The 13,971-nt window shown below is 43.2% G+C and overlaps 1 protein-coding gene across 1 annotated transcript; it reads left to right on the top strand.

The window, feature by feature from the left end:
• Positions 1-1,339: 1,339 nt before the first annotated feature.
• Positions 1,340-13,481, top strand: keap1a (kelch-like ECH-associated protein 1a). Its single transcript, XM_052085308.1, has 12 exons — positions 1,340-1,605; positions 5,150-5,619; positions 5,930-6,129; positions 7,022-7,178; positions 7,534-7,626; positions 8,493-8,639; positions 8,822-8,928; positions 9,814-9,943; positions 10,024-10,220; positions 10,992-11,197; positions 11,275-11,451; positions 11,654-13,481. Exons 2-12 carry the CDS (start codon positions 5,407-5,409, stop codon positions 11,830-11,832), a joined length of 1,806 nt encoding a protein of 601 aa, XP_051941268.1. The 5' UTR covers positions 1,340-1,605; positions 5,150-5,406; the 3' UTR covers positions 11,833-13,481.
• The last annotated feature ends 490 nt before the right edge of the window (positions 13,482-13,971 follow it).

The raw sequence follows: 13,971 nt of genomic DNA, 5'->3' as shown, positions 1-13,971 counted from the left end.
TGGAAGAGATTTTAATGTTCTGCTACTGGTCTATGAACCACTGAATTGTTTAGGTCCTGGAAACATTGAGAAAACTGCAAATGGGATATCAACACACTCAGGTCAATTAGTGGAGCCCAAAGTTCAAAATCCAGCAAACACTGGACATGCACTGGGAATGCTGTCCAGTGTTTTTTTCCACCCATGCGTAAGATGATCCTTCATTTTTAAAATCATGTTAACTAATATCACAACTAACAAAAACGAAATTAAGTATTTGTTATCAGAAATGAGTTTCCCCCCTCATAATATATTTTTTTACAGTACTAAATACATTTTTGTCAGCTATTTTCGTCACTTTGACTTGGTCTCCATGAAACTGAGTCTTTTACTCACATAGTTTTTCTTGTTTAAAATGACATAATCTTTGATAGCATTCTAGTGGTTTCAATATATGAAAAAATATATAATGCTAATATTTGAATATTGCATTTGTATTCAAAAAAGCAATAGACCAAATGTAATGACCCAGTTTTAACAACAGATGGCAGCAAATCCACGTTTTATTTGTGTTACATGCATATGTGCGTGAAAAATAATTCTCAGCGTTTTCATCCCCGTGTTGTTTCTTTTTAGTGAATGACGCACGTTTAGTGTCCGTATGTCTGTGTGTGTGCGTGCAACAAAAAATAAATATAATAACTTCAGCTTGTACGATTTACACTTTTTTTCTTCAAGAAAGATGACATATTTTCTTAAAATAAGAAAAATTGTAAATTGCCTCTGAAAAAAGCCTCAACCAAACCAGGCCCATCCTGGACGTGCACACAACATCCACTGCATACCGAGGCTATTACTGAAATGTTAATTAATTGTGCTTTCCGTGGTGACAAAACAAATCAGGACGAGGATATCTTGATTTTGAATATAGCTCAAGGTGAGAGCACTTGATTGATCTAATTCAGATCAGATGTTCTGGTCCCGTGCGATACTAGTTTTTTTTTTAATTCAGGGCGGATCGTTGCCCAACTTTCGCAATTAAATCCAAATTTCATGAGACAAATAACAATTAGTCTCATAAATTAGAATTTTACATTAAAAAAAAAGAAGTGACATTCTTTTAAATGTCAAATTATGCCGATTTCTTTCTTGGGAAAACTCAGTAACAAATACGAAATAATTTCTGTTGCGAAATATTTCATGCCACCAAACATCTTGGGAAAAAAACTTCTTTATTCTTGTCAGATTTTATTTTCACTTTAAAGCAGTGGAACACGGTTATGAAACAGACGCTCAGTTTCACTTTGAGGAATGTGACTGGACGTGCGCGCGCGCGGCTGGCGCGTGTACGTCCGCGGGCGTGCGTGCGCGTCCGCGTGATATTTGCACAGTCATGGCGCTGGAATCTCTTCCCTCTCTTGTCGTGACAACTACTCCCGTGTTGTATCACTTCTTCCTCTTCAATGGAGCACATCCGCACGCCCACGGGAGATTTTTAACTCATTTCTCTTTATCTGTGTTTTAAACCCACTTAGGAACTCCTGAAAAGACATTTACGTCCACTTAAAAACGAGACTTTTTCGGACTTTTTCGCCGAGCAGATGTTCGAGAGGGAGGTTCACCGAGGTGAGTGAAGTTTGTTTTCGTACATGTATGCTAATATAGAGTTAAAATATGCGTGTGTGACACCTAACGACTGTGGTTGGCATTTTTGTACCCCTTCAAAGTGTCTTGTGAATCGGTGACGTCACGCAGGGTTGAGGACACCATGAAAATACTTTTTTTGGGGGTGTCGGGGGTCTTGCTTGACAACGATTATTAAAAGTGTCATAAAACGCACTTAACTTGAGAAAAATGGTGCCCCCAATTTCCTTACCTCACGCACATCTTGTATAATGTTTTGGTTTAATAATCTCTAATAATGACCATTAATAATACCCTGAAACCTCATTGAAGTACGTTCTAACGACTTTATCACGTTCGAATGGCACGCCAAAAATGTTTCTTGCATGCTTCCGTAGTTTCTGTTTAATAATTGATCACATTTGTGAGTCATGTACAGGGTTTGACGCTGACATTACCAATGAACAGTACAAATGAATGGGGTCACTGAAAAATTTCTGCCGCCAAAAAAATGATACATAACACCATTTTCGGTTTCCGACTGAAAGAGTAATATCATCAAACCAACCTGACCGAAACGGGATTTTGTGTTGTTGCAATAAAAAAACTATAACCAAAACTCAGTTAATTGGCCCATACACCTCAAGTCATTAGCTTTGGCTAGTCCTGTTGCAATTCATAGTAGGGTGATAAGAAACGAGGTGAAGGTTCCTTAAATGTGCTGTTTGAACCAAAAAAAAAATCATCATTCGCGCACAAGTGGTGTGTTTATATATTTAACTTGACATGCTCATTACAACCCTTCAACAGTAACACTCAACAATACAGTAATAAAATGAAAAGCAGTTCGTTACACCCTCTTGTCTTATCTGTTGATGCAGTCTCTATGCAAGTAAATGTTGAAATTAATTCAATCATTTAAATGTCAAGATTAGCCAAAACAGTTCAAAAGGGGGACTTTGAATCATCCTGTTTTATAGTGTGTGAGACTGTTCTGGCAGCATATAAAACATGCCGGATAACGAATGGATCCCAGCAAATCGGGTTACGGTATTATACACAGGTACAGAGAAATAATATTTTTAAGGTTGATTTTAAGGAAGGGGGTGTATTATACATGGGGGCGTAATATACACGGAATTTTCTAGTATGACAAATAGACTTGCCTCTCATTAGTGCTGTAAGATGAATTATCAGTTCATCTTTTAATTGCAATGCAGCAATGACATGGCAGAAAAGATTGTTACATAATCCTGCGACAGACCCGTGCTCATCTTGGCATGGCAGGTTTTTTTTTTGTTTGTTTCGCTTTACGGACAAAGTTCAAGCAACTCATTTGTGTGCACGTTGCAAAAAAAAGTCTGTCAATGATTAACTCTCTTCTCCAACCGTAGAACGACATGCAGAAGTTTCATATCGACCGCAAAGATGCTTGACTGATAGCCCAGCTCTACTTCTGAGTGTGACTCATTTATCGATTTCTCATTCCAAAACTGAAATTGGAACGTTACTGATGATGAACAGTCATTTCGACATACTGTTGATGATTGCTACAGTGGCTGTAAAAAGTCTACACACCTCTCTTCCAATGCCAGGTTTTTGCGATATTGACAAATGAGACCAAGATTCATTCTTTCAAAGCATTTTTTGCCGTATATCCCCACTGACTTCCGCCTAAATTTTTGACGACACCCCGAATTGGTCGCCAGCACATACAAAGGCAAGCACGCCATCACTGAGCTGGAACCGATCCCACGCTGCCCACACACACACACACACACACACGCACGACAAGTCTGACGAGTGTACCACTATACTGTCAGCGACTTGTTATCAAAACCTATATCAACTAACTTTAAACAAACAAACAAACATTTCAACAGTGACTGGATTTGCAGTGTTGACACTGTTCATTGATGCGGAACTATCGCTTACTTGACTACTGCGGTTTTACTACTGAATTCCTGTACAATGTTTTTTTTTTTTTTCTCTCCGTCAGTGCGGAGAAGTCGGGCAAGATGGCCCGAGCTCACGCCTCCTCTCCGGAGGTCATATGACGGCGAGTTAAAGAGGCTGAGGGAACTGCAGGCTGAACAGATTTGATTGTGCAACGCGTGCACTGCAAAGCTTTTTTGCAGAAGCAGGCGGTTGGAATCACGAGTTTGAAGAATTAAACGCGTGGAGAGGTTTTTTGTTTTTTTTTCCATTACATGACAGTACAGACACGTGACTGGCAGTGAAATAGCTCCATTGGTTTGCTTTGGAGCCTGTACCAGATGATTTCAGTTGTTATTGAGACTTCAAAAGGGACAACTTTTATCTTGCCAAAATAATGACTTTATTCTTTATTGAAAGAAGTAATTTCAGTCTTGAAAAAGGACAAGTAATATTCATGTCTAGGAATAAAATGCAAACTTATTCTTGGAAAAAAGAAAAAAAATCAAGGACAAGTTCATTCCATAAAAACTCGAAAATGTGTCTTTATTCCTGAATAAATCTGACTTTTTTTCATTTAAAGAAAGACTGTATTCCGAAACAAATGTCTTCTTTCTTAAAAAAAAATTGAAATAAAAATATGATTTTATGCAATTTAAAAATCTATTGTTTATTTTGTATAAAGACTTATCAAAAAAGTACTTTACTTTTGATTTAAAAAAATATGAAGAATATGATACTTTGGCAAAATTGGTGTTGCCTAACCTTGAATGGTGGGGGGGGGGGGGAGCACAGGAACCGTCCACCGGGATAAGTCAGCCGCTGCGTGTCAACTTGATAAAATAAAAAAATAATTGCTTTTTTTTTTAATTACCTTTAACACAAAGGAAACTTATTTTAATCAACACAACATGCTTGGACGCCAAAAAAAACAAAACAAAAAAAGGGAAATATTTATCTGTACCATCGGTGAGGGAAAATCAGGACGCCGGTAGCGCCGACTCGCGTGGAAAAAAACACAATACGCATTTCGATCGGTTTCTTCTTTGGTCGTTGCTTCAGATCTTTCCTGCGCACTGCAGTTAAAATACGACGCTGCCGCAGAAGGGCATCAAAAGCTCAATCAGCACCGCTGGAGCTTCACGCTGTGTTGAGCAATATCCATCGGTCTGGCTGGGGGAGGGCGACGCAAAATTAGCTCAAGGCGTCCGTCTCGTCCCTGATATGAATAACCTGATCCATTTTTCCGCCATATCGCCCAGCACGATATCAATCTATTTTAATTGCCAACAATAAATAAAAAACATTCCTTTTGCTTTGTTAAGGATGTGTCAGACCTTCGAGTCGCAGTTACGTCACAGTGACTTCATTATTTTTAACCTTCGAACAGTCAAACAGGTTTGAGTTAAGTGTTGGAGTTTGTTTGATTACTCGGGATGGCTTTTTTTTATCCTTGACAAGAAGAACATGTTGCACATCAATGCTGTCTGACAATTGTTCTGTGAAGAAGGGACAGATTTTCAGCATTTATCATACAATACAATATAATGCATCTTGATTTATGGAGCGCTTTCACAGTCTGAATGCTGTCAAAAATTACTCTTGACTGCAGGATCACCACGCCATAAGGAGGATTCCAAATCGGCCACGAGTCAACAACCGATACGTCCGATTGGATCTTGTTGCCGACTCGCTGCATATTGACCGGTGGATCAGGATTTCCTTCCGTCGGCCATGTTGGAGCGAAAAGAGGGAGCCGCAGTCAGCCCGGCAATCACTGGATTTTAACTGGAGCGTCGATGGAGCGTACGGACATGAATTAAAGACCCAAAGACTTATGGGCTAAATTGAGTGAACTGTCGCCCCGCGATGCATTGCCCATTGAGGAAGAAGCCGCCGGTGCGAGGCTCGGACTTCTCGGCCATCGCAGTGCCCTCCATGCACGGATCGGGCTACCTGGACTACACGGTGGAGAGTCACGCCTCCAAGTCGCTGAAGATCATGGACGAGTTCAGGAGGCAGGAGATGCTGTGCGACTTGGTGCTGCGTGTCACCAACAAGGACAAGACCATAGATTTCAAGGTGAGCCGAGGGAGTACGGCAAGCCGACTGGGACCCAGGTCCTCATTTGTAGGTCTCGGAAATTCAATTTTTTGATGTTGGAAAATTGTGTCAGGCCATATTCTGACTTTTCCCCGGAATTAAAAAAAAATGCCATTGTTCAAATGGTTTTAGGAAATTCAACATTTGAATATAAAATACGACATTATTTGACTTTTCTGACTCTTTAAAAATGTAAAACAATATTTTTTAAGGATTAAAAATATTACATTATTATTATTATTATTATTATTATTATGATGATTTATTTTTCTGTTTTTAACTGCGTCAGGTGCACAAGCTGGTGCTGGCCTCCTGCAGCCCCTACTTCCGGGCCATGTTCACCAGCAATTTCAAGGAGTGCAACGCCTCCGAGGTCACCCTGCGCGACGTCTGTCCCCAAGTGCTGGGGAGGCTCATTGACTTTGCTTACACATCGCACATCATCGTGGGCGAGAAGTGTGTGCTGCGCGTACTCTTGGCTGCCATGAGGTAAAACAAAACCAAATCCCAAAAAAGTCCTTAAAAAATTGCAGAGAGCGCGAGGCTTTTATTTTACTTTTGTGTTCTCATTTAATAACTTACCGTATTTTCCGCACGATAAGGCGCTTTGGTGTATAAGGCGCACTTTCAATGAATGGCCTATTTCAAAACTGTTTTTTCATATATAAGGCGCAGAGAATGGAAGCTTGAATAGTGGCTGCGGTTGCGTTATGCATCCACTAGATGGAGCTACGCCAAAGGGAATACTGTACAATACAATACGATACAGCTTTATTTATTTCGAGATTTCCAGATGTAACAAAACGCTCCACAGAACATTAAAAATATTACGTCCAAGAAATGAAATTATTGATCTATATGGAAGGCGCATCGGATTATAAAGGGCACCATCGGCTTTTGAGAAAATTGAATCGCTATTAGGTGCACCTTATGATGCAGAAAATACGGTATTTGAAAATGTATTAAAGTGATAGTGTACACCGCAATGTTCATTTACAGTAATTTTTTTTTTTGTTGAAAATATGACTTATACTTCCGGCATCTCTCGTCATACTCTGGGCATCGGGATGTTTTGGACGTTATTTAACGCTTTCATGCACCCTGTAACCTGATAACATGAGAAGCTGTCCACTGTCGTACCCGCTGTCCCTCAAAGGGTTAAGAAAGTAATTGCTAGCATGCTTTTCAGAAGTTAAAGTTCATTTTGTGTGTCCTTTTCTTTCGGTAAGACAATTTTATTGTTCAGGACGCAGAGTACAGTACATACACGCGTTGCTCAGTCTTCTCCATTGTCTGACTGGTGTATTCAGTGCGGGCTGCTTTTTGGCCTTCCGCCAGGGCCCTTGGTTTTACAAGTTCAACCGTTCATTGCTTGCGTCAGGTTCCAGATGGAGGACGTGGCCAAAGCATGCTGCGATTTCCTAACCAAGCACCTGGAGTCGTCCAACGTAATCGGCATCACGCGCTTTGCCGAGGAGCTCGGATGCGCCGAGCTGTACCAATGTGGCCGCGAGTACATCAACACGCACTTCAGCGAGGTGACGCCGCCATTAAAATGTCAAAACATGCCTATGTTGATTTGCGGCTTTTTATTGGGTCAACCGCTCCAGCTTTCTCGCATTCTTCTCTCACATAGTTGCACAGGTGAGGCAAGGCTGTCGATTTTGAAAGAGCCAATATCGGCCAATTAAATCGGCTTTCTGATTACTCAGTCAGGACCAGGTTGTGAGTGTAATCAATGCACATAAGCGGGGATGCACTTTGAGAAACGAGTCATCTTGTGCAATTAACTTGGAAGGAAGGAATAAAATCAATTCATCACCCAGCAGAAAATTTATGTGTCTCTCGATATTCAACCCAAATCTTTGTTTTTTTTGTGGCGGTGACACCCAGGTGACAAAAGAAGACGAATTCTTCAGCCTGTCTCACTGCCAGCTGCTGGAGCTCATAAGTCAGGACAGCATCAAGGTGCTCTGTGAATCGGAGGTATGCGTTTACTCAATAAGGCTTACTCTGAAGTCCTCCCCCGTCTTTGGCTTTAAAATAGCTTGAATTGGAGCCAAAACGTAAAGCTCGCCTAACGACAACTGGACCAACTGGAATGTGTGTGCACATACACACGTTTACTAGGGTGTTACTGGAGATGAGATCATCCAAAGAAGAAAATGTTAATGGCTAAAAGAGATACACTGTATTTACCGGTATATACAACATCAAGAGCTGCTTTTAAAATGAAATAGTGTCGAAAACTGTTCTCATCAGACTGAAAATTTGTGTTCATCGCCGATAAATATTTCAACCAGTATTAATCATTCATTCATTCATTCATCTTCCGAGCCGCTTGATCCTCACTAGGGTCGCGGGGGGTGCCGGAGCCTATCCCAGCTGTCTTTGGGCAGTAGGCGGGGGACACCCTGAATCGGTTGCCAGCCAATCGCAGGGCACACAGAAACGAACAACCATTCGCACTCACACTCACACCTAGGGACAATTTAGAGTGTTCAATCAGCCTGCCACGCATGTTTTTTGGAATGTGGGAGGAAACCGGAGCACCCGGAGAAAACCCACGCAGGCCCGGGGAGAACATGCAAACTCCACACAGGGAGGCCGGAGCTGGAATCGAACCCGGTACCTCCGCACTGTGAAGCCGACGTGCTAACCACTGGACTACCGGGCCGCCCCAGTATTAATCATGAAAATATGAATTACAATTTCAAGTAATAGATATCTTCACCGATTATAACATGTATTCTAACGATTACAAAACTATATGGGATCCGCACAAAAATTTTGTGAATCCGGAATTATGTGACATTGTTGCTAGCGTCACATATAATCCATTTCCATTCCAGGTGTACAAAGCGTGTACAGACTGGGTGCGATGGGACATGGAGAATCGAGCGCAGTATCTTCACGCCCTCCTGAATGCTGTCCACATCTACGCCCTTCCCCCAAAGTTCCTCAAAAATCAGCTTTTGTCATGCCCCATCCTCAGCAAGGTACTTCCCTGTCGCCTTTCTTCGCTAAATGCTGTCAGGCGGGAGGGAGGGAGGGAGGGAGACAAATGTTCATGCTCAAAATAAAAATTAGGGACATGCTCCCAGTCACATGCTTTTTGAACATTTCCATTTCCCACGCTTAGCTTCTTTTTGTGTGTGTGTGTGTGTGCTCTGTACTGCAGGCCAACGCTTGTAAGGACTTCCTGTCGAAAATCTTCCAGGAAATGACGGTGAGGATGGTTCCTCCAGCGCCCATTCGTGGAACACAACTCATCTATGTGGCCGGCGGGTATTTGTCTCTATTGTATTTGTCCTCGTGTCACTGCTTGAAAGTATGCATCTGCAAATTTTTGTCTCTTGCTTTTATCCCTGGAAAAGAAGAGAAAAAAAAAACCCCACAAGAATGGGCTGTTGTGGGGGTGGGAATTTGACTGAAAAAAGGTGTCTATAACGTAGGGGGGGAAAAAAATCACAAGACGTGCCAAAAAGGTGATTTTTATTTAAAAAAAAAACAGGCTGATAGCACAGTTATCCAAATTGTTGTCATTTGTTTTTATCGGAAAAACAAAATGACTAGTTGTGTTGGGTTTTCAGGGGATCTTTATGAAGTGAAAGCAGAAAAAATGTCAGATAACTTGTTTTAGTCTGATTGAAAGAAAAAGACTGTGAGTAAAGTGATGTAAACAGAAATGTGCACAAATTGTTGTCTTTCGGTGTCGTCTCAAAATCAACAAAAAAAAAAGGTTTTGTGTTTTGGGATCAAATAACTCAAAATGAGTCCTGTAAGGTTCGGTAAAAACGGACTAAAAAGCATATACTCCATCTCCAAATTGGAGACATTTCTGTTCATCTCCCAAAAAAGAAAAAACTACAACCCCGAAATTTTTTTTAAATTCTGTTCTGTGTTAAAAAAACAAAACTAGCTGTTTTATAGGTTAAATCCGTCAGTCAAGTAGTGATTTAAATCTGCTTGTGAGCATATATGGTATCTTAAAAAAAAAGTCTTGTCCTCAAAAAAAAAAAAAAACAGTCACTATAAGCACACAAAACTGCAAGCAGTAAGGTGATGCAAAAACTGCTCAGAGGCATGCGTCTCCAAATTTGAGCGATGTATTGATGCCTTCAAGATCAATATAGTTCTTGCCAAACTGCCTTCATGTTTATCTTTGTCTAGATACAGGGAGCATTCCCTGGCCACCATGGAGGCTTACGACCCCGTCCGCAAAGTGTGGCTGAAACTGGCCGACATGGCGACTCCCAGCAGCGGCCTCGGTGCTTGCACGCTCTTTGGCCTGCTCTACACGGTATGAGCGCAACCACCGCAACCCAGTCGACTCGGCTGGCACGGGATTCACCGGTCACGGTGTCCGTTTTGGTCCGACAGGTGGGCGGCAGGAACCTGTCACTGGAGAGCATGACTGAGTCCAGCGCGCTCTGCTGCTACAACCCCATGACCAACCAGTGGAGCCAGCGCGCGCCGCTCAACGCGCCTCGCAACCGGGTCGGGGTGGGCGTGGTGGACGGCTGCATCTATGCCGTGGGCGGCTCGCAGTGCTCCACGCTGCACAACACTGTGGAGCGGTGAGTGACGCGTGCAAGTCGGGGAACCGAATGGGTGGATGCTAATTGGCTGCAGCACTTACTCGAATGAAGCTTTTGCTGGGTGTCAATTCACTTCTGAGCCGCAGTAGGCGGATCCACTTTTTGACCAGTAGAGGGTGCTAAGAGCACAAGAACTTGGTCATCGGGGACTCGGATGTTTTATTTTGATCAGTCTGCTTTAGGCGGCCCGGTAGTCCAGTGGTTAGCACGTCGGCTTCACAGTGCAGAGGTACCGGGTTCGATTCCAGCTCCGGCCTCCCTGTGTGGAGTTTGCATGTTCTCCCCGGGCTTGCGTGGCTTTTCTCCGGGTGCTCCGGTTTCCTCCCACATTCCAAAAACATGCAATGGCAGGCTGATTGGACGCTCTAAATTGTCCCTAGGTGTGAGTGTGGGTGTGGATGGTTGTTCGTCTCTGTGTGCCCTGCGATTGGCTGGCAACTGATTCAGGGTGTCCCCCGCCTACTGCCCGAAGACAGCTGGGATAGGCTCCAGCACCCCCCGCGACCCTAGTGATGATCAAGCGGTTCGGTAAATGGATGGTTGCACCTCGAGAGAGTGTGTGTGTGTGTGTCAGTAAGGTGATGTAAAAGAAACAACAAAAAACTGCTTGGTTTTTGTGCTCAAGCCAAAGCGGGGGTCTACGCTCAAACTTAATTTTATGGTGGTGGGGGGCACTGGAGGTCCCGTCTTGTTTGCCTCACATCCGTTTTAGCGCAATCCACTTGAAGATGCCCACATTTACTTTTGCAGGTGGGACCCCGAGACCAATAGTTGGTCCTTCGTGCGGCCCATGCAGGTGGCCCGCCTGGGGGCCGGGGTGGCGTCCTGCGGAGGGGCGCTGTACGTGGTGGGCGGTCTGGATGGGCAGAGCCGATCCAACGTGGCCGAAAAATACCAGCCGGATACAAACACCTGGCATCAGCTGGCCCCTATGAGCACCGCACGCAGCGGACTGGGTGAGCCCCGTGAATGAGCTTCGCATATGCCGTTGCTCGCTCAAATTAAATGACTAGCAACGTTTCCTTGCGGGCAGGGCTGGTGTGCATCAACGCTCACCTGTACGCCATCGGCGGCTACGACGGAGTCAATCAGCTGGCCACGGTGGAGCGCTACAACATAGCTCGGAACACGTGGGTGGCCCGGGCGTCCATGCAGTGCTGCCGGAGCACGCACGGTGTGGCCGTGCACCAGGGATGCATCTTTGTGCTCGGTCAGTTTACGCACACTTACAATGAATACAGTGAACCCTCGTTAGTGACCAAGACCCATCACCAACAAAAATCAAAGTGTGCGAGATCCTCTTTGATGTTCTCTCCCATGATGTCACTCAACAGCCCAGCACACCTTTGAAATATCTTTTTCCCAGAATCCTTATGCTCGTGTCCAATTGTGCATTTGCTGTCATCATCCAGGCGGATTCAACCAGCACGAATTTGTGTCCAGCGTGGAGTGCTACTGCCCCGAGAGGAACGAATGGACATACGTGAGCGACATGCCGCTGGGGCGTAGCGGCATGGGCGTGGCCGTCACCATGGAGCCGTGTCCCGCCAGCCTGCCCCCGCAGCAGGACGACGATGACGACGACCACTGACGGATGCTTTCGTAAGTGGATGCCTTGGACAAACGTCAAGTGGATTCCTGCAGGTGGACCTTTTTATTCTTGTTGTTTTTTTTTTTTTTACGTGAATTCACGACGACAAAGGTGCTACAACTACAGTGGTGTCTTGTGATAGGACTTGAAGTCATTCCTTGACCACGCTCGTATCTTTAAATAATTTTTCCCCAAAAAGTATTTTTCTTAAATTCACAAAAAATATCATATTGATCTTAATATTGATGTATAGTAATGTACTTTATAAAAACATACAATAATGACCATTCAATAGAAGAATCAAACACACCCTTTGCATCAAATGAAGGGTTGTATCACGTGTTTCCCATTTTGTGTTAACATTAGGCAAGGCAAGGAAGTTTTATTTATGTAGCAATACACAAGGCAACTCTGCTTCACACACACAAAGTCATAACAACTAAAAACATTTACAAACACTTTGAACAAGAGGCACGAACTGAATTTAAAAAAAGGAAAAAAAATTATGACCTGATGTTGTGAAGTCTTTGACCGCCATCTAGTGGTGGAGGTCTGAAGCGCACTCATACCTCAAAGCACCAATACATGAATTGTACGTTTGAATTCTTTGTTGTCATTCCTCTCAATGAGTTTCAGCCAATATGTGTATGTGTTTACTCCCTATTCCACTTCCCTTCGATATTTTTTCATGCGAAAATAAATACAATCAAGCGTTTTCATGTCTCTACCCCAGAGGTGCAGCCAATTTTGTCACTGCAGCCAAACTACCACTAGATGGTGCAAGAGGCCCAACAAAAGAACATTTTTCAGCATCCTTTATTGCTGGATGAATGGCTTGTATGTGTGTGTTTGTGTTAAAATTATTGACATTTTTTTTTAGTTTGATGCATCTGATTGTGTTGAGCGTTGTGGGGCACGAGTGTGGTTAGCTTTGTGTGTTTGGGTTGAGGGGGGGTGTCCAGACCACCACAGCAATGTCACCTTCACGGCGTGGCTCCGTGGCGGTTGGCATCCTTCACAATGAAATAGATTAGCTTTGCAAGGCTGCAACGTTGATAAGGTCACCACGCGCCAAGGTCACAAACACACATACAGTTAACCCCACCCCCCACCCCCACCTCTTTTCACCATCCTGTCACGCATACTTCCGGGTGGCAAAAAACATCAATGGCATCACTAGTAAACAAACCTTTACTTATCCCTTAGCCAAGGCAGAGCAAGTAAAATATGAAGTTTCCACATGTGGTAAATTGCTTGGAAAGGGAGATCAAACCAAATTTGGATGTAGTTAACACGATCCTATAGTTAGTGTTTAATTGATTGACTTTTCTGTTGCTCAGATCAATGGTACAAATGTACTGTTTTGACCGTTAAATGCAGGTGTGCCAAAAAAGAGGATAAAGAATGTATGGCTTTCTGTATCATCATATATCTGCATGTGTTGCGGTAGAATTTGTTTCAAATGTCCATTGTTCAAATGGTTCGGAAACTGACTATCAAGGCTAAACATTAGCATGTTAATGGTGGTTTCCATGATGTGTGAGCTTTAAGTTGGTGCCATTGTTCACTTGTTTTTAAATACACAGCATGAAATTCTTTTTGTTTTGTGTTTATTTTGAAAGTAAACTTTTACTGTGAGTGCCATTAAACACCTCAAAGCCTCTTTTTTTGATGAATTGAAATATGCCAAACTGTTGCTTGTTGTGAAGTGACTGAGTTCACGCAACCATACGGCGCTCGTAATCTCAAATTTGCGCTCACAAATGAAAGCAAAAAATAAAAGACGGCCTAATGATAGCTCACATCTTGAAAAAAAAACATAAATCGGGTCACTCATATTTTAGGTGTTTGACAATAATACTTAAAAGAAAAAAAAACATTAAAAAACCTAAATATACAAAAACGCTGTGACTTTCCAAATGCGCCGTCGTTTGGAGAGTGTTTCCCACTAGGTTTTGATGTTAGCATGTTGTTTCGTTGTGTCGGTGTGACTGCGAGACCGGGAAAAGACAGACCGACTAACCGACCGGCAAAGCGGCTGGCCGCGTGTGTTATGCGCTGCGGCCGGCTACTCTCTGCGCTTGTGCGCGCCTCAGCTCTTCCAGCAAAAGTGCGAGCTGGACCGTTTCAAGCTCCCCT

Source organism: Hippocampus zosterae, chromosome 14 (genome assembly GCF_025434085.1).
Source record: "Hippocampus zosterae strain Florida chromosome 14, ASM2543408v3, whole genome shotgun sequence".
In the NCBI taxonomy this organism is placed as follows: Eukaryota; Metazoa; Chordata; class Actinopteri; order Syngnathiformes; family Syngnathidae; genus Hippocampus; species Hippocampus zosterae.
This window is presented reverse-complemented; position numbering and strand designations above follow the sequence as displayed.

Coding starts and splice junctions, on each gene's coding strand:
- keap1a (XM_052085308.1), top strand. CDS start 5,407: ATGCATTGCCCATTGAGGAAGAAGCCGCCGGTGCGAGGCTCGGACTTC. Junction 7,627..8,492: donor AGGTGCTCTGTGAATCGGAG/GTATGCGTTTAC, acceptor TTTCCATTCCAG/GTGTACAAAGCGTGTACAGA. Junction 9,944..10,023: donor TCTTTGGCCTGCTCTACACG/GTATGAGCGCAA, acceptor TTGGTCCGACAG/GTGGGCGGCAGGAACCTGTC.